At 47.7% G+C, this 24,576-nt stretch overlaps 1 protein-coding gene across 6 annotated transcripts in view; it reads right to left on the bottom strand.

Annotated features, from left to right (window-relative positions):
• The window catches only part of LOC135054228 (von Willebrand factor A domain-containing protein 5A-like), a 373,972-nt gene that overhangs the window by 23,330 nt on the left and 326,066 nt on the right, over nucleotides 1-24,576 (bottom strand). For all 6 annotated transcript variants that reach the window (XM_063957548.1, XM_063957547.1, XM_063957546.1 and 3 more), the window contains one exon: nucleotides 12,527-12,643. In XM_063957548.1, the coding sequence (XP_063813618.1) occupies nucleotides 12,527-12,643 (117 nt within the window). The remainder of the gene's footprint in view (nucleotides 1-12,526; nucleotides 12,644-24,576) is intronic.

Below are 24,576 nucleotides of genomic sequence, written 5' to 3'. Positions count from 1 at the left end.
GTGCATGTAGCTGCTGCGTGGCTGCCATATCGGGTATTTCACTCAGCCTGCTACTCCTATATTCCATAACCTGAGGGTGCTAAGTGTATCAGGTTTTCTGTATAATGTAGGTTTTTCACAAGTTATACTTGCTGTGTATTTTTCCTTGTGATTTATAGTCACCATATATCTCTTTGATTCCCGGTTTGTGCTGACAGTCACACTGCACTGGGAGTTCTTGCTAGGTATATCGGTGCTAAGAATTGTACCAGGTTGCCCGATATTGTGCTTCTTATTATGTCAGCTACACGAGGCAATGGAGCTAGGGGTTCTCCCACATTACGTGGTGGTGATGCCACAGACATTTTAAAGGATAATTTGGCAGCAGAGAGTTCAGGGGGTTCCTTACCCCCCCCCAGTGGGTCTCTAGCACCGGGTGCAACAAATGACCCACCTTGGGCTACCTTTTCCACGCTGTTGTAACTAAATTGGCGCCCCCTGTGGGACCACCTGTGCCAATGCAGTTTATGGTCCCTGCTATTAATCCGTCATGGGCAGATCAAATCTCCACTCAGTTACAGCAATTGAACCGGTCACTGACTAAATCCAAGTGTCACTCTCGCCCACCTAAGACGTCTTCTGAACGGACCATTACCTCCTCACAATCCACTGCTATCCCAGACACGTCCTCTGAGGAGGATGGTGCATATACTGATCCCACAGACACTGACTCAGATGCTTCTGATGGGGAAGGGAAGTCAATGGTGGATGTCCCCGATTTGATTGAGGCAATTAGGCTCATTCTTCAAGTTTCTGATGATCCTGAGCCTGTCTCTAAAAAGCGAGACAGGTTTAAACGTAAGAAGGTGGTTAAACAAGTTTTACCTCATTCTCAACACCTGGCTGATATCCGTCAGGAATCCTGGGAAAATCCAGGGACAAAATTCACACCAAATAAGAGGCTGTTGGCTCGCTATCCTCTCTTTGCGGAGCTATGTAAAAATTGGGAAACTCCTCTGCCTGTAGATTCTCATATGTTGCGCATGGTAGTTTCCTCTGCTCTGCCAGTAACTACCGTCACCTCTCTGAAGGAACCGACGGATAGACATGTGGAGGGTTGTTTGAAAGCGATTTACACCTTAACGGGGACTGTGCATAGGCCAACCATTGCAGCAACTTGGGCTGCTGAAGCTGTTGAGGCGTGGGCTCAGGAGCTAGAGGCGGAGCTGCCTTCTAATGCTTCTGAGCATGTTCGACAATGTCTCTCATATATTACCACGGCTTCTCCGATGCTGGGGTGCTGGCGGCCAAGGCTGCTACTACGTCCGTCTTGGCCAGACGTATCCTTTGGTTGAGATCGTGGTCAGTGGATATGGATCCCAAGAAAACCCTGAAGGTGCTTCCTTTCAAGGGAGACATTCTCTTTGGAGAAAACCTCAATAAGATTGTGGCTGATCTGGCTACTGCTAAAACAGCTTGCCTACCTAGTACGGCACCTTCCACGCAGAAGGCTAAAAGTACTTTCATTCGGCCCTTTCGTCCTCCACGTAAAGCAAAAGGTCAGGCGTAACCAAAGCAAGCTCGTGCTTCCAGACCTGCCAAGCCCAGACCGAAACTAACCTGGGCTGTCCGTCAGCCTGCTTCCAAAGCGGACAAGCCTGCCGCATGACAAGGCAGGCCTCCCTCTGGGGGATCCCAGGGTGGGGGGCCGACTTCTAGGTTTTGCCCAGGAATGGTTGAAGACAGCGGAGGCTCCGGTATTCTTCTCGGTTAGTCACACACTCGCCGCTGTCTCCTTGATCACGTGGCCGCGTTCAAAGGGGAGGTAAGGGGTCTCTGTGGCCCACTGTAATCGTGACCCGGCACGGCCGTAGGAGGTGGGCCGCGCGCGCTGGTGTGGACACTGTAAGGGGCAGCTGCTCCACTAGCCTCCGGGACACAGGTGGGGTTTGTGTCTCTGTTAAAACCAGTTTCATTGCAGCCCACAGCGCCCGGTGGGGAAGCCAGCAGGGGGATAAGGCCTGACCTGTAGTCCCTTCCCAAGCCCCAGGGCGCCATTTGGGTAAATGTTCCCGTCCTGGAGCTGCTTTTCTCTCCCTCACTCCCTGTCAGCCGCCATTACACGGAGCTGTGTTGTTCCTGGGACTGCTGGGGCAAATCCTCCTCTGTAGAAACGCCTGATCGCCAGCGCTCTGCATTTTACAGGACACTTAAGTATTCTACCTGTCAGTGGACAGTGTTAGTTAAGAAAGAGTGCATACAGTCAGGGTTGTGTGGTACAAACACCCTGTGATATAAATCCAGTATTTACTGTGTTTTGTTATATCTACTGTTTATATATATATATATATATATATATATAGCTATACTGAGTATTACTTTGTATTGCTAGTCCAGAGTAGTTTTATTGTTTGGTATAACTTCTGCATTGTACATTTGTGACTATATGTGTGTGTGCATGTAGCTGCTGCGTGGCTTCCATCTCGTGTACTTCACTCAGCCTGCTACTCCTGTATTCTGTAACCTGAGGGGGCTAAGTGCATCAGGTTAATTAACTAGTACAGGTGTTTCACAAGATATACTTAAGGGGGTACTCACGGAGCGATCGCTGCTTAAAATCTAAGCAATCTGACTAGATAGGGTGAAGTGAGCGGCCCCCCCGTCTCCCCCCGCACGCTCAGCACAGATCGCGCTGTGCTGAGCGCCGGGAGAGATGTGTGCTGAGCGGTTCGCTCAGCACACATCTCTCTGACATCGGCCAGTGAGTACTGGCCTTTACTGTGTATTTTTCTCTGTGATTTACAGTCACCATATTTCTCTTGGATTCTTGGTTTGTGCTGATACACTACACTGGGAGTTCTTGCTAGATATATTGCTGCTAATATTGTACTAGGTTGCCTGTTATTGAGCTTATCATTATGTCAGCTACACGGGGCAACGGAACTGGAGCTTCTCTCACATTGCGTGGTGGTGATGCTACAGACACTTTTGAGGAAAACACGGCAGCAGAGAGTTCAGCTTCTGGGGGTTCCTTACCTCCCAGTGGGTCTGTAGCACCGGGGGCCAATAATGACCCACCTTGGTCTACCTTCTCCGCTTTATTAAATACGCTGGTAACAAAACTTACGCCCCCTGTGGGACCTCCTATGCCAGTGCAGCAGTTTATGGTCCCTGCAGTCAATCCGCCATGGGCAGATCAAATTTCATCTCAGTTACAGCACTTGAACCGATCGCTGACTAAAAATAAGTTTCACCCTCGCCCACCTAAGACTTCTTCTAAACGGGCCGCTACTTCCTCACAATCCACCGCTTTTCCGGACACATCCTCTGAGGAGGATGGTGCATATACTGATCCCACAGACACTGACACTGATGCTTCGGATGGGGAAGGGAAGTCACTGGGGATGTCCCGGATTTGATTGAGGCTATCAGGCTTATTCTTCAAGTCTCTAATGAACCTGAGCCTGTGGCTGTCTCTACAAATCCGGACAGATTTAAACGTAAGAAGGTGGTTAAACAAGTTTTACCTCATTCTCAACACCTGGCTGACATACGTCAAGAATCCTGGGAAAATCCGGGAACAAAAAATTCACACCGCATAAGAGACTGTTGGCTCGCTATCCTCTCTCTGCGGAGCTATGTAAAAATTGGGAAACTCCTCCGCCTGTAGATTCTCATGTAGCAAGCATGGTAGTTTCCTCAGCTCTGCCAGTGACTACCGTCACCTCTCTGAAAGAACCGATGGATAGATGTGTGGAGGTTTATTTGAAAGCGATTTACACCTTAACGGGGGCTGTGCATAGACCAACCATTGCAGCGACATGGACTGCTGAAGCATGGGCTCAGGAGCTGGAGGCGGAGCTACCTTCCAACGCTTCTGATCATGCCAGACAATGTCTCTCATATATTGCCAAGGCTTCTCTTTACCTTAAGGAGGTGTCATATATCACATTACTCAGCGCAGTCTCCTGGTGCGTCCTAGTCACATTGTGCTCCATATACAGCCTCAGTCACACACAGTATACAGGTATCATATATCACATTACTCAGCGCAGTATCCTTGTGCGTCCTAGTCACATTGTGCTCCGTACACAGCCTCAGTCACACACAGTATACAGGTGTCATATATCACAATACTCAGTGCAGTCTCCTGGTGCGTCCTAGTCACATTGTGCTCCATATACAGCCTCAGTCACACACAGTATACAGGTGTCATATATCACATTACCCAGCACAGTCTCCTGGTGCGTCCTAGTCACATTGTGCTCCGTATACAGCCTCAGTTACACACAGTATACAGGTGTCACATATCACATTACTCAGCGCAGTCTCCTGGTGCGTCCTAGTCACATTGTGCTCCGTATACAGCCTCAGTCACACACAGTATACAGGTGTCATATATCACATTACTCAGCGCAGTCTCCTGGTGCGTCCTAGTCACATTGTGCTCTGTATACAGCCTCAGACACACACAGTATACAGGTGTCATATATCACATTACTCAGCGCAGTCTCCTGGTGCGTCCTAGTTACATTGTGCTCCGTATACAGCCTCAGTCACACACAGTATACAGGTGTCATGTATCACATTACCCAGCGCAGCCTCCTGGTGCGTCCTAGTCACATTGTGCTCTGTATACAGCCTCAGACACACACAGTATACAGGTGTCATATATCACATTACTCAGCGCAGTCTCCTGGTGCGTCCTAGTTACATTGTGCTCCGTATACAGCCTCAGTCACACACAGTATACAGGTGTCATATATCACATTACTCAGCGCAGTCTCCTGGTGCGTCCTAGTCACATTGTGCTCCGTATACAGCCTCAGTCACACACAGTATACAGGTGTCATATATCACATTACTCAGCGCAGTCTCCTGGTGCGTCCTAGTCACATTGTGCTCCGTATACAGCCTCAGTCACACACAGTATACAGGTGTCATATATCACATTACTCATCGCAGTCTCCTGGTGCGTCCTAGTCACATTGTGCTCCGTACACAGCCTCAGTCACACACAGTATACAGGTGTCATATATCACATTACTCAGCGCAGTCTCCTGGTGCGTCCTAGTCACATTGTGCTCCGTATACAGCCTCAGTCACACACAGTATACAGGTGTCATATCACATTACTCATCGCAGTCTCCTGGTGCGTCCTAGTCACATTGTGCTCCGTATACAGCCTCAGTCACACACAGTATACAGGTGTCATATATCACATTACTCATCGCAGTCTCCTGGTGCGTCCTAGTCACATTGTGTTCGTTAACAGCCTCAGTCACACACAGTATACAGGTGTCATATATCACATTACTCAGCGTAGTCTCCTGGTGCGTCCTAGTCACATTGTGCTCTGTATACAGCCTCAGTCACACACACGTGTCATATATCACATTACCCAGCGCAGCCTCCTGGTGCGTCCTAGTCACATTGTGCTCCGTATACTGCCTCAGTCACACACAGTATACAGGTGTCATATATCACATTACTCAGCGCAGTCTCCTGGTGCGTCCTAGTCACATTGTGCTCCGTATACAGCCTCAGTCACACACAGTATACAGATGTCATATATCACATTACTCAGCGCAGTCTCCTGGTGCGTCCTAGTCACATTGTGCTCCGTATACAGCCTCAGTCACACACAGTATACAGGTGTCATATATCACATTACTCATCGCAGTCTCCTGGTGCGTCCTAGTCACATTGTGTTCGTTAACAGCCTCAGTCACACACAGTATACAGGTGTCATATATCACATTACTCAGCGTAGTCTCCTGGTGCGTCCTAGTCACATTGTGCTCTGTATACAGCCTCAGTCACACACACGTGTCATATATCACATTACCCAGCGCAGCCTCCTGGTGCGTCCTAGTCACATTGTGCTCCGTATACTGCCTCAGTCACACACAGTATACAGGTGTCATATATCACATTACTCAGCGCAGTCTCCTGGTGCGTCCTAGTCACATTGTGCTCCGTATACAGCCTCAGTCACACACAGTATACAGATGTCATATATCACATTACTCAGCGCAGTCTCCTGGTGCGTCCTAGTCACATTGTGTTCCGTAAACAGCCTCAGTCACACACAGTATACAGGTGTCATATATCACATTACTCAGCGTAGTCTCCTGGTGCGTCCTAGTCACATTGTGCTCTGTATACAGCCTCAGTCACACACACGTGTCATATATCACATTACTCAGCACAGCCTCCTGGTGCGTCCTAGTCACATTGTGCTCTGTATACAGCCTCAGTCACACACAGTATACAGGTGTCATATCACATTACTCAGCGCAGTCTCCTGGTGCATCCTAGTCACATTGTGCTTTGTATACAGCCTCAGTCACACACAGTATACAGGTGTCAAATATCACATTACTCAGCGCAGTCTCCTGGTGCGTCCTAGTCACATTGTGCTCTGTATACAGCCTCAGTCACATACAGTATACAGGTGTCATAGATTACATTACTCAGCGCAGTCTCCTGGTGCGTCCTAGTCACATTGTGCTCCGTATACAGCCTCAGTCACACACAGTATACAGGTGTCATATATCACATTACTCAGCACAGTCTCCTGGTGCGTCCTAGTCACATTGTGCTCCGTATACAGCCTCAGTCACACACAGTATACAGGTGTCATATATCACATTACTCAGCGCAGTCTCCTGGTGCGTCCTAGTCACATTGTGCTCTGTATACAGCCTCAGTCACACACAGTATACAGGTGTCATATCACATTACTCAGCGCAGTCTCCTGGTGCATCCTAGTCACATTGTGCTTTGTATACAGCCTCAGTCACACACAGTATACAGGTGTCAAATATCACATTACTCAGCGCAGTCTCCTGGTGCGTCCTAGTCACATTGTGCTCTGTATACAGCCTCAGTCACATACAGTATACAGGTGTCATAGATTACATTACTCAGCGCAGTCTCCTGGTGCGTCCTAGTCACATTGTGCTCCGTATACAGCCTCAGTCACACACAGTATACAGGTGTCATATATCACATTACTCAGCACAGTCTCCTGGTGCGTCCTAGTCACATTGTGCTCCGTATACAGCCTCAGTCACACACAGTATACAGGTGTCATATATCACATTACTCAGCGCAGTCTCCTGGTGCGTCCTAGTCACATTGTGCTCTGTATACAGCCTCAGTCACACACAGTATACAGGTGTCATATCACATTACTCAGCGCAGTCTCCTGGGGCATCCTAGTCACATTGTGCTTTGTATACAGCCTCAGTCACACACAGTATACAGGTGTCAAATATCACATTACTCAGCGCAGTCTCCTGGTGCGTCCTAGTCACATTGTGCTCTGTATACAGCCTCAGTCACATACAGTATACAGGTGTCATAGATTACATTACTCAGCGCAGTCTCCTGGTGCGTCCTAGTCACATTGTGCTCCGTATACAGCCTCAGTCACACACAGTATACAGGTGTCATATATCACATTACTCAGCACAGTCTCCTGGTGCGTCCTAGTCACATTGTGCTCCGTATACAGCCTCAGTCACACACAGTATACAGGTGTCATATATCACATTACTCAGCGCAGTCTCCTGGTGCGTCCTAGTCACATTGTGCTCTGTATACAGCCTCAGTCACACACAGTATACAGGTGTCATATCACATTACTCAGCGCAGTATCCTTGTGCGTCCTAGTCACATTGTGCTCCGTACACAGCCTCAGTCACACACAGTATACAGGTGTCATATATCACAATACTCAGTGCAGTCTCCTGGTGCGTCCTAGTCACATTGTGCTCCATATACAGCCTCAGTCACACACAGTATACAGGTGTCATATATCACATTACCCAGCACAGTCTCCTGGTGCGTCCTAGTCACATTGTGCTCCGTATACAGCCTCAGTTACACACAGTATACAGGTGTCACATATCACATTACTCAGCGCAGTCTCCTGGTGCGTCCTAGTCACATTGTGCTCCGTATACAGCCTCAGTCACACACAGTATACAGGTGTCATATATCACATTACTCAGCGCAGTCTCCTGGTGCGTCCTAGTCACATTGTGCTCTGTATACAGCCTCAGACACACACAGTATACAGGTGTCATATATCACATTACTCAGCGCAGTCTCCTGGTGCGTCCTAGTTACATTGTGCTCCGTATACAGCCTCAGTCACACACAGTATACAGGTGTCATGTATCACATTACCCAGCGCAGCCTCCTGGTGCGTCCTAGTCACATTGTGCTCTGTATACAGCCTCAGACACACACAGTATACAGGTGTCATATATCACATTACTCAGCGCAGTCTCCTGGTGCGTCCTAGTTACATTGTGCTCCGTATACAGCCTCAGTCACACACAGTATACAGGTGTCATATATCACATTACTCAGCGCAGTCTCCTGGTGCGTCCTAGTCACATTGTGCTCCGTATACAGCCTCAGTCACACACAGTATACAGGTGTCATATATCACATTACTCAGCGCAGTCTCCTGGTGCGTCCTAGTCACATTGTGCTCCGTATACAGCCTCAGTCACACACAGTATACAGGTGTCATATATCACATTACTCATCGCAGTCTCCTGGTGCGTCCTAGTCACATTGTGCTCCGTACACAGCCTCAGTCACACACAGTATACAGGTGTCATATATCACATTACTCAGCGCAGTCTCCTGGTGCGTCCTAGTCACATTGTGCTCCGTATACAGCCTCAGTCACACACAGTATATAGGTGTCATATATCACATTACTCATCGCAGTCTCCTGGTGCGTCCTAGTCACATTGTGCTCCGTATACAGCCTCAGTCACACACAGTATACAGGTGTCATATATCACATTACTCATCGCAGTCTCCTGGTGCGTCCTAGTCACATTGTGTTCGTTAACAGCCTCAGTCACACACAGTATACAGGTGTCATATATCACATTACTCAGCGTAGTCTCCTGGTGCGTCCTAGTCACATTGTGCTCTGTATACAGCCTCAGTCACACACACGTGTCATATATCACATTACCCAGCGCAGCCTCCTGGTGCGTCCTAGTCACATTGTGCTCCGTATACTGCCTCAGTCACACACAGTATACAGGTGTCATATATCACATTACTCAGCGCAGTCTCCTGGTGCGTCCTAGTCACATTGTGCTCCGTATACAGCCTCAGTCACACACAGTATACAGATGTCATATATCACATTACTCAGCGCAGTCTCCTGGTGCGTCCTAGTCACATTGTGCTCCGTATACAGCCTCAGTCACACACAGTATACAGGTGTCATATATCACATTACTCATCGCAGTCTCCTGGTGCGTCCTAGTCACATTGTGTTCGTTAACAGCCTCAGTCACACACAGTATACAGGTGTCATATATCACATTACTCAGCGTAGTCTCCTGGTGCGTCCTAGTCACATTGTGCTCTGTATACAGCCTCAGTCACACACACGTGTCATATATCACATTACCCAGCGCAGCCTCCTGGTGCGTCCTAGTCACATTGTGCTCCGTATACTGCCTCAGTCACACACAGTATACAGGTGTCATATATCACATTACTCAGCGCAGTCTCCTGGTGCGTCCTAGTCACATTGTGCTCCGTATACAGCCTCAGTCACACACAGTATACAGATGTCATATATCACATTACTCAGCGCAGTCTCCTGGTGCGTCCTAGTCACATTGTGTTCCGTAAACAGCCTCAGTCACACACAGTATACAGGTGTCATATATCACATTACTCAGCGTAGTCTCCTGGTGCGTCCTAGTCACATTGTGCTCTGTATACAGCCTCAGTCACACACACGTGTCATATATCACATTACTCAGCACAGCCTCCTGGTGCGTCCTAGTCACATTGTGCTCCGTATACAGCCTCAGTCACACACAGTATACAGGTGTCATATATCACATTACTCAGCGCAGTCTCCTGGTGCGTCCTAGTCACATTGTGCTCTGTATACAGCCTCAGTCACACACAGTATACAGGTGTCATATCACATTACTCAGCGCAGTCTCCTGGTGCATCCTAGTCACATTGTGCTTTGTATACAGCCTCAGTCACACACAGTATACAGGTGTCAAATATCACATTACTCAGCGCAGTCTCCTGGTGCGTCCTAGTCACATTGTGCTCTGTATACAGCCTCAGTCACATACAGTATACAGGTGTCATAGATTACATTACTCAGCGCAGTCTCCTGGTGCGTCCTAGTCACATTGTGCTCCGTATACAGCCTCAGTCACACACAGTATACAGGTGTCATATATCACATTACTCAGCACAGTCTCCTGGTGCGTCCTAGTCACATTGTGCTCCGTATACAGCCTCAGTCACACACAGTATACAGGTGTCATATATCACATTACTCAGCGCAGTCTCCTGGTGCGTCCTAGTCACATTGTGCTCTGTATACAGCCTCAGTCACACACAGTATACAGGTGTCATATCACATTACTCAGCGCAGTCGCCTGGTGCATCCTAGTCACATTGTGCTTTGTATACAGCCTCAGTCACACACAGTATACAGGTGTCAAATATCACATTACTCAGCGCAGTCTCCTGGTGCGTCCTAGTCACATTGTGCTCTGTATACAGCCTCAGTCACATACAGTATACAGGTGTCATAGATTACATTACTCAGCGCAGTCTCCTGGTGCGTCCTAGTCACATTGTGCTCCGTATACAGCCTCAGTCACACACAGTATACAGGTGTCATATATCACATTACTCAGCACAGTCTCCTGGTGCGTCCTAGTCACATTGTGCTCCGTATACAGCCTCAGTCACACACAGTATACAGGTGTCATATATCACATTACTCAGCGCAGTCTCCTGGTGCGTCCTAGTCACATTGTGCTCTGTATACAGCCTCAGTCACACACAGTATACAGGTGTCATATCACATTACTCAGCGCAGTCTCCTGGGGCATCCTAGTCACATTGTGCTTTGTATACAGCCTCAGTCACACACAGTATACAGGTGTCAAATATCACATTACTCAGCGCAGTCTCCTGGTGCGTCCTAGTCACATTGTGCTCTGTATACAGCCTCAGTCACATACAGTATACAGGTGTCATAGATTACATTACTCAGCGCAGTCTCCTGGTGCGTCCTAGTCACATTGTGCTCCGTATACAGCCTCAGTCACACACAGTATACAGGTGTCATATATCACATTACTCAGCACAGTCTCCTGGTGCGTCCTAGTCACATTGTGCTCCGTATACAGCCTCAGTCACACACAGTATACAGGTGTCATATATCACATTACTCAGCGCAGTCTCCTGGTGCGTCCTAGTCACATTGTGCTCTGTATACAGCCTCAGTCACACACAGTATACAGGTGTCATATCACATTACTCAGCGCAGTCTCCTGGGGCATCCTAGTCACATTGTGCTTTGTATACAGCCTCAGTCACACACAGTATACAGGTGTCAAATATCACATTACTCAGCGCAGTCTCCTGGTGCGTCCTAGTCACATTGTGCTCTGTATACAGCCTCAGTCACATACAGTATACAGGTGTCATATATCACATTACTCAGCGCAGTCTCCTGGTGCGTCCTAGTCACATTGTGCTCCGTATACAGCCTCAGTCACACACAGTATACAGATGTCATATATCACATTACTCAGCGCAGTCTCCTGGTGCGTCCTAGTCACATTGTGCTCTGTATACAGCCTCAGTCACACACAGCATACAGGTGTCATATCACATTACTCAGCGCAGTCTCCTGGTGCGTCCTAGTCACATTGTGCTCCGTATACAGCCTCAGTCACACACAGTATACAGGTGTCATATATCACATTACTCAACGCAGTCTCCTGGTGCGTCCTAGTCACATTGTGCTCCGTATACAGCCTCAGTCACACACAGTATACAGGTGTCATATCGCATTACTCAGCGCAGTCTCCTGGTGCGTCCTAGTCACATTGTGCTCTGTATACAGCCTCAGTCACACACAGTATACAGGTGTCATATATCACATTACTCAGCGCAGTCTCCTGGTGCGTCCTAGTCACATTGTGCTCCGCATACAGCCTCAGCCACATACAGTATACAGGTGTCATATCACATTACTCAGCGCAGTCTCCTGGTGCGTCCTAGTCACACTGTGCTCCGTATACAGCCTCAGTCACACACAGTATACAGGTGTCATATATCACATTACTCAGCGCAGTCTCCTGGTGCGTCCTAGTCACATTGTGCTCCGTATACAGCCTCAGTCACACACAGTATACAGGTGTCATATATCACATTACTCAGCGCAGTCTCCTGGTGCGTCCTAGTCACACTGTGCTCCGTATACAGCCTCAGTCACACACAGTATACAGATGTCATACATAACATTACTCAGCGCAGTCTCCTGGTGCGTCCTAGTCACACTGTGTTGCTACTAAGATGCATTTTTGACAAAAAAGACGCCCGACGTTAGTAGAGTTGCACTGGACCTGGTAAATCCCTCACGCCGCCATCTGTATATAATACATTATATATAAATTCTGTATAGGAACGACGTTCAGATAATCAAGGCAATGAGGGAAACACTTACTAGGGGAGCAGGCCATTCCACGTTTCTTGGAGCGTGGTGCTGCCATAGAACAAGCCATCATTTGGTGACCACCGCCCATCCTATTCATTCTCATTGGCATGGCGTATGGCATCAATCCTGAAAAAAAAAAGCGTACAATAATAAGAGTGTAAAGTTCACACACTGCGTGTCAGAGTTAGAAAGAGGGGGTGTAAGGTGTTATACATACTACAAGTTCCACTAGAAGTGGCGCCTTTCCACAGTCCTTACAGGGAGCATCCCCCCAGCAATTGGTGAGGGAGCCCACTCACAAAGACGCAGTATTAGACATAATACTCACACATGGTGACAGGATATCAGACATTTATGTGGGTGAGAGCGTAAGATCCAGTGACACCCAAGCAGTATGGTGTAGTATGTTGTTGCCCGGCTCATCTTCCTCACCAAACGCACTACGTCCACCTCTCCTCTCTTACTAGACCTTCACTGGCTCCCCTTCACTTTCAGAATCCATTTCAAGCTTCTCACACTCGCTTACAAAGCCCTCACCCACTCCTCTCCCATCTACAGCTCTGATCTTATCTCGCTTTACACTCCAACCCGTCCTCTTCACTCTGCTAATGCACGCCGACTCTCCTGCCTACGGATTACTTCCTCCCACTCCTACCGCCAAGATTTTTCACGTGCTGCACCACTTCTCTGGAATTCCCTACCTATTCCCCTCAGACTCTCCACATCTCTGCAAAACTTCAAACGGGCTCTCAAGACCCACTTCTTCACCAAACCCAGCCAAATCTCATCCTAAACCTCTGTTCCACGCTCTCTATGTACCCCCATCTGCCTCACCCCTGTCTGTCTACCCCTCCCCTTTAGAATGTAAGCTCTCACGAGCAGGGCCCTCTTCCCTCATGTGCTTATCCTTTTCTTACTTTAATAATCTTCAGCTGCACCACATCCAGCAGTCTTCTGCCACCTGATACTTATTCCAGTGTTATCTGCTGATGTAACGATGTTTATTTACCCTGTACTTTTCCTATACTGTCATCAACTGTAAGTTGCTGTTTCCATGCTTGATTATTTGTTCATGTACTCTGTAATTGGGCGCTGCGGAACCCTTGTGGCGGCATATAAATAAAGGATAATAAATAGTATAAAGACAGGGGCCAACTCATGTCACACAAACACAAAGGTGTGTTAGGAAGGCTGACTTTGCAGAGATCGGGAGATGTGTTAGTGGCTCATTGGCAGATTGGATGAACTTGGAAGGAGTGCTGGAGACATGGGAAAACTAAAGTGCAATACTAAAAGCAACAGAACTTTCTATCAAAGGGGTTAGGAAAAAGGAATACATACGATTTACCGGCTGACGGGATGCCGGCTGTCAGTATCCTCACAGCGGTATCCCAGCAGCAAGCGCAGCGATTCCCCAGCTTAGCTCGCCACAGGCTATATTCCCACTCGGATGTTGGCATGGACCCACCACCCGAGTGGGAACACGGGGCGGCGGTCAGGATTCCAACCTGCGGTCGGCATTTAGCCACCTGTCAGAATTCCTGCGTCGGGATGAAAGCAAGAAAAGATGGCCTTTAGGAAATATAAGCAGACAAATTGTAAGAACATTCATAAAAATTAGGTAGATAAGAGTACATTTACAGAGAAGGTCCTAACAGACCTCTGAAAAATGAAAGTGGATAAATCAATGGGGCCAGATGGGAAAGAGCTTACAGGGGTTCTGGTAGCACAATTAACAGAATTATTCAACTAGTCACTAGATACAGGAGTAATTACAAAGGACTGGTAAATAGTGCAGGTAGTACCACTGCACAAAAGTGGAAGCAAGAAAAAGGCAAGCAACTAACGAGCAGTGAGCTTTACATCCAGTGGCGGTTCCTACCCCTGGGCTGCAGCGCCATCCAAAGGCTGCAGGGTGGAGCTGGCCAGGACATATGAACATACATGTAATGTTGTATGTACCATATATCCTGGCTTCCTTCCCTGGGAATCAGCAGCTGCTGCAGCATGCCACACACTGCTCAGCCTGTCAATCATCATATAATAATAAAATAATAGGAGAAAAATATATTCAGCAACTCCTATTAAATGTATCAAAAAAATAATATAAGGACAAAACTTCAAATGGGCTCTGAAGTCCCACTTTCTTCACCAAACCCAGCCTAATCTCATCCTAACCCTCTGTTCCACGCTCTCATTCTACCCCATCCATGTCACCTATGTCTGTGTGCCCCTCCCCTTTAGAATGTAAGCTCTCATGATCAGGGCCCTCTCCCGTCATGTGCTTTTCATTCGCTTACTTAAACAGTCTTCAATGGCACCAAATCCCGTGATTTTCTGCCACCCTGATACTTATGTCAGTGTCATCTGCTGATGTAGCTATGTTTATTTACCCTCTACTTGTCCTATATTGTCTTCACTTTTCCTGTTTTGATTATTTTGTTGATGTACTCTGTAATTGGGCGCTGCGGAACCCTTGTGGCGCTATATAAATAAAGGATAATAATAATAATAAGGAACCATTATACTATAGGGAACCCTCTACTAGAAACAGTAGTCAGCTTCTATACTGCCACCCTTGGCCCAAAGCCGATAATCATCCCCTTTTGCAACTCTGATAAATCGCACCTTTTGCCCATGACGGCAACAAGTGATATGTGTGTAGACGGCCTGTCGCACACATTATGGCCCTCATTCCGAGTTGTTCGCTCGCTAGCTGCTTTTAACAGCATTGCACACGCTAAGCCGCCGCCCTCTGGGAATGTATCTTAGCTTAGCAGAATTGCGAACGAAAGATTAGCAGAATTGCGAATAGAAATTTCTTAGCAGTTTCTGAGTAGCTCCAGTCTTACTCTGCCATTGCGACCAGCTCAGTCCTTTTCGTTCCTGGTTTGACGTCACAAACACACCCAGCGTTTGCCCCCCCCGTTTCTCCAGCCACTCCTGCGTTTTGCAACCCGAACGCCTGCGTTTTTCCGCACACTCCCATAAAACGGCCAGTTTCCGCCCAGAAACACCCACTTCCTGTCAATCACACTACGATCAGCACAGCGATGAAAAAACTTTGTTATGCCGTGAGTAAAATACCTAACGTTTGTGTAAAATAACTAAGCGCATGCGCTCTGCGAACCTTGCGCATGCGCAGTAAGCGACTAATCGCAGTATAGCGAAAATCGGTGACGAGCGAACAACTCGGAATGACCACCTATATACCTACCTAGCAAATGCATGACACGTGACGTACTTCATGAGCTATGCGCTGCCGACGTCAAATGTAGGTGGTCATAATAATGTGACTCAACCGTGTATTTACTATGTGAATGTGTGAGGTATACCACCTCACTATTATCACTATACAGTGTCAGAAAGAGGGATGTGCGAGGTATACCAGCTCACTATTCTCACTACACAGTGTCAGAAAGAGGGATGTGCGAGGTATACCAGCTCACTAATATCACTATACACAGTGTCAGAGAGAGGGAGTTGTGAGGTATACCAGCTCACTATTACCACTATACAGTGTCAGAGAGAGAGGGATTTGTGAGGTATACCAGCTCACTATTATCACTACACAGTGTAGTGTGTAGTGACAGAACTGTGTAGTGACAGAAAGAGGGATGTGCAAGGTATACCAGCTCACTATTATCACTATACAGTATCAGAGAGAGGGGGATGTGTGAGATATACCAGCTCACTAATATCACTATACACCAGGGGTGGCCAACCAATCAGAGGCAAAGAGCCAGAAAAGATCTGTAGTCAAAGGCAAGAGCAACTACCAGAGCCACATCCCATTTTTGTGCGCACACCTTTCGGTATGACGTTTGTAGGAGTAAGACCTTGTGTCATAACCCTATTTGTAGTCATGTTGTTCAGTGCCACATACATATAAAAATGCCAATATATGGGTGCCTCCACACTGCCAGAAACATATATGCCCCCACAGTGCCAGATACACATATGTCCCCACAGTGCCAGATACACATATGTCCCCACAGTGCCAGATACATATATGCCCCCAGTGGCAGATACACATGTACCCACAGTGCCAGATACATATATGCCCCACAGTGCCAAGTACACGTATGCCCCACAGAGCCAAATACATATCTGCCCCACAGTACCAAATACATATCTGCCCCCTAGTGCCAGATATACATGTCCTCCTAGTGCCAGATATACATGTCCCCACAGTGCCAGATATACATGTCCCCACAGTGCCAGATATGCCCACAGCGCCAGATATATATGTCCCCACAATGCCAGCTATGCCCCCAGTGCCAGAAATACATGTGCCCACAGTGCCAGCTATGCCCCCAGTGCCAGGTATACATGTCCCTACAGTAGCAGCTATGCCCCCGGTGCCAGATATGCCCCCAGTGCCAGCTATGTCCCCAGTGCCAGATATACATGTCCCCACAGTGCCAGCTATGCCCCTTAGTGCCAGAAATACGTGTCCCCACAGTGCCAGCTATGCCCCTTAGTGGCAGAAATACGTGTCCCCACAGTGCCAGATATACATGTCCCCACAGTGCCAGCTATGCCCCCAATGCCAGATATACATGTCCCCACAGCGCCAGCTATGCCCCCAGTGCCAGATATACATATCCCCACAGTGCCAGATATACATATCCCCACAGTGCCAGATATACATATCCCCACAGTGCCAGATATACATGTCCTCACAGTGCCAGCTATGCCCCCAGTGCCAGTGTCCCCACAGTGCCAGATATGCCCCCAGTGCCAGATATACATGCCCCCCCAGTGCCAGATATACATGTCCCCACAGTGCCAGCTATGCCCCCAGTGCCAGATATACATGTCCCCCCAGTGCCAGATATACATGTCCCCACAGTGCCAGATATACATGTCCTCACAGTGCCAGCTATGCCCCCAGTGCCAGTGTCCCCACAGTGCTAGATATGCCCCCAGTGCCAAATATGCCCCAATGCCAGAAATACATGTCCCCACAGTGCCAGCTATGCCCCCAGTGCCAGGTATACATGTCCCTACAGTAGCAGCTATGCCCCCGGTGCCAGATATACCCCCAGTGCCAGCTATGTCCCCAGTGCCAGATGTACATGTCCCCACAGTGCCAGCTATGCCCCTTAGTGCCAGAAATACGTGTCCCCACAGTGCCAGCTATGCCCCTTAGTGGCAGAAATACGTGTCCCCACAGTGCCAGATATACATGTCCCCACAGTGCCAGCTATGCCCCCAATGCCAGATATACATGTCCCCACAGTGCCAGCTATGCCCCCAGTGCCAGATATACATATCCCCACAGTGCCAGATATACATATCCCCACAGTGCCAGATATACATATCCCCACAGTGCCAGATATACATGTCCTCACAGTGCCAGCTATGCCCCCAGTGCCAGTGTCCCCACAGTGCCAGATATGCCCCCAGTGCCAGATATACATGCCCCCCCAGTGCCAGATATACATGTCCCCACAGTGCCAGCTATGCCCCCAGTGCCAGATATACATGTCCCCCCAGTGCCAGATATACATGTCCCCACAGTGCCAGATATACATGTCCTCACAGTGCCAGCTATGCCCCCAGTGCCAGTGTCCCCACAGTGCTAGATATGCCCCCAGTGCCAAATATGCCCCAATGCCAGATATACATGTCCCCACAGTGCCAGCTATGCCCCCAGTGCCAGTGTCCCCACAGTGCCAGATATGCTCCCAGTGCCAGATATGCTCCCACAGTGCCAGATATGCCCCCAGTGCCAGTGTCCCCACAGTGCCAAATATGCTCCCACAGTGCCAGATATACATGTCCCCCCAGTGCCAGATATACATGTCCCCACAGTGCCAGATACACGTCCCCACAGTGCCAGCTATGCCCCCAGTGCCAGATATACATGTCCCCACCGTGCCAGATACACGTCCCCACAGTGCCAGCTATGCCCCCAGTGCCAGATATACATGTCCCCACAGTGCCAGCTATGCCCCCAGTGCTAAATATACATGTCCCCATAGTGCCAGATATGTCCCCACAGTGCCAGATATACATGTTCTCTCAGTGCCAGCTATGCCCCCAGTGCCAGTGTTCCCCCAGTGCCAGACATATATGTCCCCACAGTGCCAGCTGTCAAAGTCAGAAAAATATCATGCTACACGTTGCCATATATTCACCTCATGCGCTTGCCCGCTGCACATGCACTTTCTCTGGCGTGCGTGCACATATTCGCACTTGCGTGACGGCGCCTCTACGGGCGTGCGCTCGAGCGCGTGGTATGTGCATTTACGGTAGAGTTCGTGTGCGTCTAGCGGGCGACTCAATCGTTATTAAATAAATCCAAATAGCAGGTTTTATAGATAATGTTCCCCTTAATGATAACTGTAAGTTTGTTTAATGTGACTTGTTCACGGACTTGGGAATCCCTCTTTACGTGGTACAAAGGGTCTGATTAAGGTTGAACAGTGGTGTCTGGTACCTAACCAAAGAGTATTTTAATAGCAATAATCCGGTGTTGGTTAGGTAAAGATTAATCGCTCCTGCGTATAGTTATGGCCATTAGTAGTTTCTGGACATTTCTTATATTTGCAGTTCATTATCCATGCGGCGGGAATCCGGCGATTCCCTCCCACCTGAGCAGTTTGTAATAGCCACAGCCCACCTGTTCAAATCCACCTATGACCTTTTGTTACAGTGCAGAGAGACATTCCTGTGTCCAATGAACAATGAGATTATAGGTCCCTTTGTAGTGTACTGTAGGCAGTGTATATAAGATCAGCCAGCCTGGGCAGCTCTCTCTGAATCTCCACAAACTGTTTTCATCTTGACTAACTTGGAGCTGGTACCAGAAGCTGCGCAGCGATCATCCCCAGTGTGTGTAAGTAATTCTCTGTAATCAACTTGTTCCCTGTTTGTATTGGCCATACTCTCTCTCTCTCCTTTATAGTATAAGATTGTGACTCTAGTGTATATTTCTGTCTAGATATTCTGTTAGAATGATATGTTAGCTTGTAGTGTATGACTTGTAAACTGTTTCCCCTTTTCGATATAACTAAAAGCTTGTTAGTAAAGGTGTTGGAACCCTAGCAAGGTATTGTGTGTTTATTACATTGCAGAGGGTAATAGGAGCGTCTCAATCGCTCAAGCAGCTTTAGCATTAACAAGGTTAAGCAGCGTTACATCGCTACAGTATTTCGGTACAAGGTTTACAGTATAAGAGTATTCTTTCTGTGTTACATTCAAGGTTTACTGAGTGTCATCCCGTGAGCGTCTGCGCCGCTCGTGATCTCCTCGTGGTCTCGAGCGTCCGCTACGCTGGTAGCGTAGCATTACGGAAGTCGGCCGCCTATAGCGTGCTCGACACCACGCATTAAGCTGTGAGCGAGCGTGTCGCATGTGCGTCTCGATCACGGCCGAGCGTATGCTACGCTAAGTGCGTACCCTTACGGTACCCCATACGCCGATTGCGTACTGAGTCTCTTACCTGTATATAGTGAAGGTTATAAAGTAATCAAATCAGCATTATCAATTGGGGGCTCGTCCGTCCTCCACATATCCACACTAACGAAAACAAACGTTATCTGCCAGCAAGGGCGGGAAAGCAGTAGTGCTGGCTAGATAAGCGTCTGTTTCGCTACGTTGTAGGAGTGCTGGTGGAATCCGGAACCGGAGGTAAGAACAATACGCTATGGTCTTTTAAAACTGTTTTATTTCTGTCTTGCGTACGCAATGCACGCATACATCTGCATTTCTTTTCATTTGTGCATTTTCACATCACTCTCCTGGTTGCCATTTCATAATTGATCACGTGCTGAGAAAGATTTGTTGCTATTGGTAGTTAAAGAGTAAAAATAATACATTAAGGGGTAATTTGTAAAACACGCACACAGCTTTGCCTAAAGACATAAGGAAAGACCTGTGTGGTGCTCGGTAGATGATTACAGTTGAAGATCATCTACATTGATATAAACGTGTTAATTGTATTTCTATGGACATATCTGGCTGGCGTACACGTGTCTCTAACAAAAGGGTGAGACTAGCGTACGCGACGCAAGGGCCGACGCACGGAGCGTATATTACGCAATGGAGCGTCTGGGTACGCCCACATAATACAAATCACACGATAGTATTGTTTTAAATAGGCGAAAAGGAGGCAACGCAATAATAGCGCAAGTCAATTTCAGTGTCCAAAATTTTAAGCTAATAGATCCTTCTCTAAGTTGCAACTCCTCTGGACTAGACTGTGTTACTGAATGAAAGGGATTTCTGCGCAGAAACGAAAGTGAAGTGTATATGAGGTGAAAGTGTGTGTATACATATATAAGTATTCTCTCATATTTTTGATTGGAACGTAGAAGTCGAGTTCTCGTGAGGACATTCACGTAAGTGATGGCGTGGTGGCTAGGGAGGCATCCCTTGTTAAACATATACAGGAGCATTAGAGTATAGCGGAGTAAAAGTCTACTGTAGACACAGACCAGGAGGTCACGGACCAGGAGGTCCAGAGAGACAGATCAGGAGGTCTAGGTACAGCAGACTAGGAAGTCCGCTATAGATAAAGAGGCACAACCCAGGGGGTTGGTGCAGTACCCATATAGGCCATTAAGCTCCGGCTGAAGGAATTCGCAGCCACAATTTTCGATTCCACTGGTCGTTCCGCACATAAGATTAGTTGCTTATGTGCAGTACGATTGTACCGCACGTAATTGGGTGCATTAGTTAGTAACTTGACCCAGTACCGTTTGCGTACGCTAGAGGGGTCATAAACGCTATTTGTACATTCTAACATGATTTTTGAAATTTTTTTTATTTTAAGGGAGGTTCGCTGGTCACTCGGGAATTCTCTAACAACCGATACTTGCTGGGGACGGGTAACCTACTCCCACACGCCCCAGAAATAAAGGTTTATAGGGGCCCTAGGTTGGGTACAGCAGCTCTGAGTCAGTGATTGCAGTATTGGTCAACGTGGGCGAGAGTTTGTGAAGGTACTCGGTAAAGTTTCACCGTCGGCCTACTGGACATCTTGGTTTTTGTAAGGGTTCGCTGAAGACCCTGATTTGAAGGTCAGAGGTAGTGAAAGCAACACCTGCAAGGATGGGGGCCAGTTGTTCAGGTAGGGGACGATCAACCATGGTTCCGGTTGATGTAGTAAACCGGCCAACAGGGTCGGCAAGGTCTATAACATGTGATACAGACCAGGAGGTCCGAGATGGATCACACACAGAGGTTTTATTCAATGAATGGGAAAGAATGACTGTGCATGATGGGGAAAAGTTCCCACGGGTGGGCAGTTTTAGCCCAGAGGTGTTACATAATCTAAGGAGAAGGATATGTCTCATTAAATCTGCAAAGAGACGGATCAAATATTATGATTGTTTACAGTTATGGCAACAGGAAGGTGAAATACAAGGAGGATTAGCTTATACAGCTGACTCTCACTTTGGTAAGAAAAATATGGCAGCGGGAGAGAAGGTGGTTACAGAGAATGGCACACTGGTGTATGATAAAAATGCACTTAGCAACTGTATTATAGATGATAAGAGTAATTGTAACAAATGTAACAATGATAAAAGTAAAACTATTAAATGTACAACTGATAACCTGTGCAAGTCGCACCCCATGTTAAACTTCCCTCAGGATTACCAGCAAGAAAGTGAGCTCAGCACGATGTCGGCACCTTTTCCAGCAGCCATCCTACAAGACATCCAGGTGGACGCGACCAAATCGGTAAAGGCAGTAATCAAACCCCCTAACGAATGGTCAGGTGAGGTCGTGTCCACAGGTACGTACGGTGTTATATATCACGCACAAACAAATGTACCTCATATTGTAGAACCAACACAGGATGATGTAATTGAATTTAGTCCTGTCAGGGTGATCACAGTCCCCAATGGGAAGACTGACGCTCAGGGAATCATTCCCGCCAGGGACAGTGCAATGCGCCGTCCCTGGTCCCGGATGGAATTGAGAGCAATTATGTCTGAATTCCCTGATCCTAGGAAAGATCTAGTTGCATGTCAGAGATTTATTAAAGAACTAGGAAACTCCACAGAACCCACCAACAAAGATTGGCGGACAGTGCTGAGGGCATGTTTGCCCTCCAGCGTTGACCCTGCGAAATTTATTGCTGATTGTAAATTAGACACAGAGGTACCTCGTACGGAGGAACACAATCAGGAATGTATTGAGCAGATAAACCGGCAGTTAGGAGTACATTTCCCAGCCATTGTCAAGTGGAACAAAATCCTCTCCATAAGACAAGGAGAAAGGGAAAGTACTTCTGACTACTTCAATCGAGCACTGCAAGTAATGGCTAGAGACACTGGGATCACAGACATCAAAACAAATGCACAGCATAGAGAAGTAGCGGTTAAGGTATTAATGAATGGTTTAAAGGAAGTACTGAAAACAAGGGTACAGACCACCAACCCAAACTGGAGGAATATCTCGGTGACTGCATTAAGAAAGTCCGCTGTTGGGCATGAGCAAAACATCATCAAGCACAGGGAAGCACAGGGAGGTAAGAAGCCCCAAACCTCTGCGAGAAATTCAAATGTGGTAGTCTGTTACAATTGTCATAAAGAGGGACACTTGGCAAGAGATTGTAGATCAAGAAGTATACAAAAGTCATATCAACCCCCTAGACAACGACATGACCATGATATCCAAGAAATCAGGGAAGTACAGGGAAAGCGGTTGATGGCGATGAGCATCCGAGCGTTTGAGGAGGCATCAAATCAACCAAGACCTCAGGTCACTGACACTTGGAGGAAGCCCAGGGTTTGTTATCTTTGTAAAAGAGAAGGGCATTATGCCAGCAACTGTAACAGCCCACATAAAGTCAGACCCCCTAGACAAAGATATCAGCAAAGTTATGACACACCAAATTGTAATCAGGGATCATATAGGAAGGAGTTTGGGCCGCACCTGTAACATGCAGTCCGGAAAGGTGATCATTAGGACTGATAGTAAGCCTGAGGTTACAGTTAATGAAATTGGGAGGTCAGTTTCTTGCAGGCACAGGAACGGCCGGGTAAACGTTGTAATTTATCTGTAAATGTTCTTTTTCCCCATCTCTGACGTTCATCGGCAGGACTCAAACATCACATAGCTAATTGGTCTTTGCAGAAGTCTACCTAACCCCAGCGTGACCTACCGACATCAGTGTGTCCTGGCCAGGCACAAAAAGGGTGGAGTATGGAAATACTGGTGGGAGAGACTGCGCAAAGATACCAATGGATGTGTTGGTGTGACAGCCTGATGGTGAACAGAAGATCTGACAATGTTTTTTTGTTTGTTTAATGTAAAATGTGATGAATTGTTCTCTCTCTCGTTTTTTTTTTTTCTCTCTTCTCTCTCATGTTTTCATGTTTTAAAGATGTTATGTCACACATCAGTTAGACAAATGGTAATGCAAGATTTCTCTATCGTCCTAGTGGATGCTGGGGTTCCTGAAAGGACCATGGGGAATAGCGGCTCCGCAGGAGACAGGGCACAAAAAGTAAAGCTTTAGGATCAGGTGGTGTGCACTGGCTCCTCCCCCTATGACCCTCCTCCAAGCCTCAGTTAGATTTTTGTGCCCGGCCGAGAAGGGTGCAATCTAGGTGGCTCTCCTGAGCTGCTTAGAATAAAAGTTTAGTTAGGTTTTTTTATTTTCAGTGAGTCCTGCTGGCAACAGGCTCACTGCATCGTGGGACTAAGGGGAGAAGAAACGGACTCACCTGAGTGCAGAGTGGATCGGGTTTCTTAGGCTACTGGACACTAGCTCCAGAGGGACGATCACAGGTTCAGCCTGGATGGGTCACCGGAGCCGCGCCGCCGTCCCCCTTACAGAGCCAGAAGAGACGAAGAGGTCCGGTGAAATCGGCGGCAGAAGACATCCTGTCTTCAGACTAAGGTAGCGCACAGCACCGCAGCTGTGCGCCATTGCTCTCAGCACACTTCACACTCCGGTCACTGAGGGTGCAGGGCGCTGGGGGGGGAGCGCCCTGAGACGCAATATAACGGAATACCTTAGGTGGCAAAACAGAATACATCACATATAGCTCCTGGGCTATATGGATGTATTTTAATCCCCTGCCATTTTACAC

Source organism: Pseudophryne corroboree, chromosome 1 (assembly GCF_028390025.1).
Source record: "Pseudophryne corroboree isolate aPseCor3 chromosome 1, aPseCor3.hap2, whole genome shotgun sequence".
In the NCBI taxonomy this organism is placed as follows: domain Eukaryota; kingdom Metazoa; phylum Chordata; class Amphibia; order Anura; family Myobatrachidae; genus Pseudophryne; species Pseudophryne corroboree.
The sequence above is the reverse complement of the archived record's forward strand: the minus strand, read 5'-3'. Positions and strand labels throughout refer to the sequence as shown.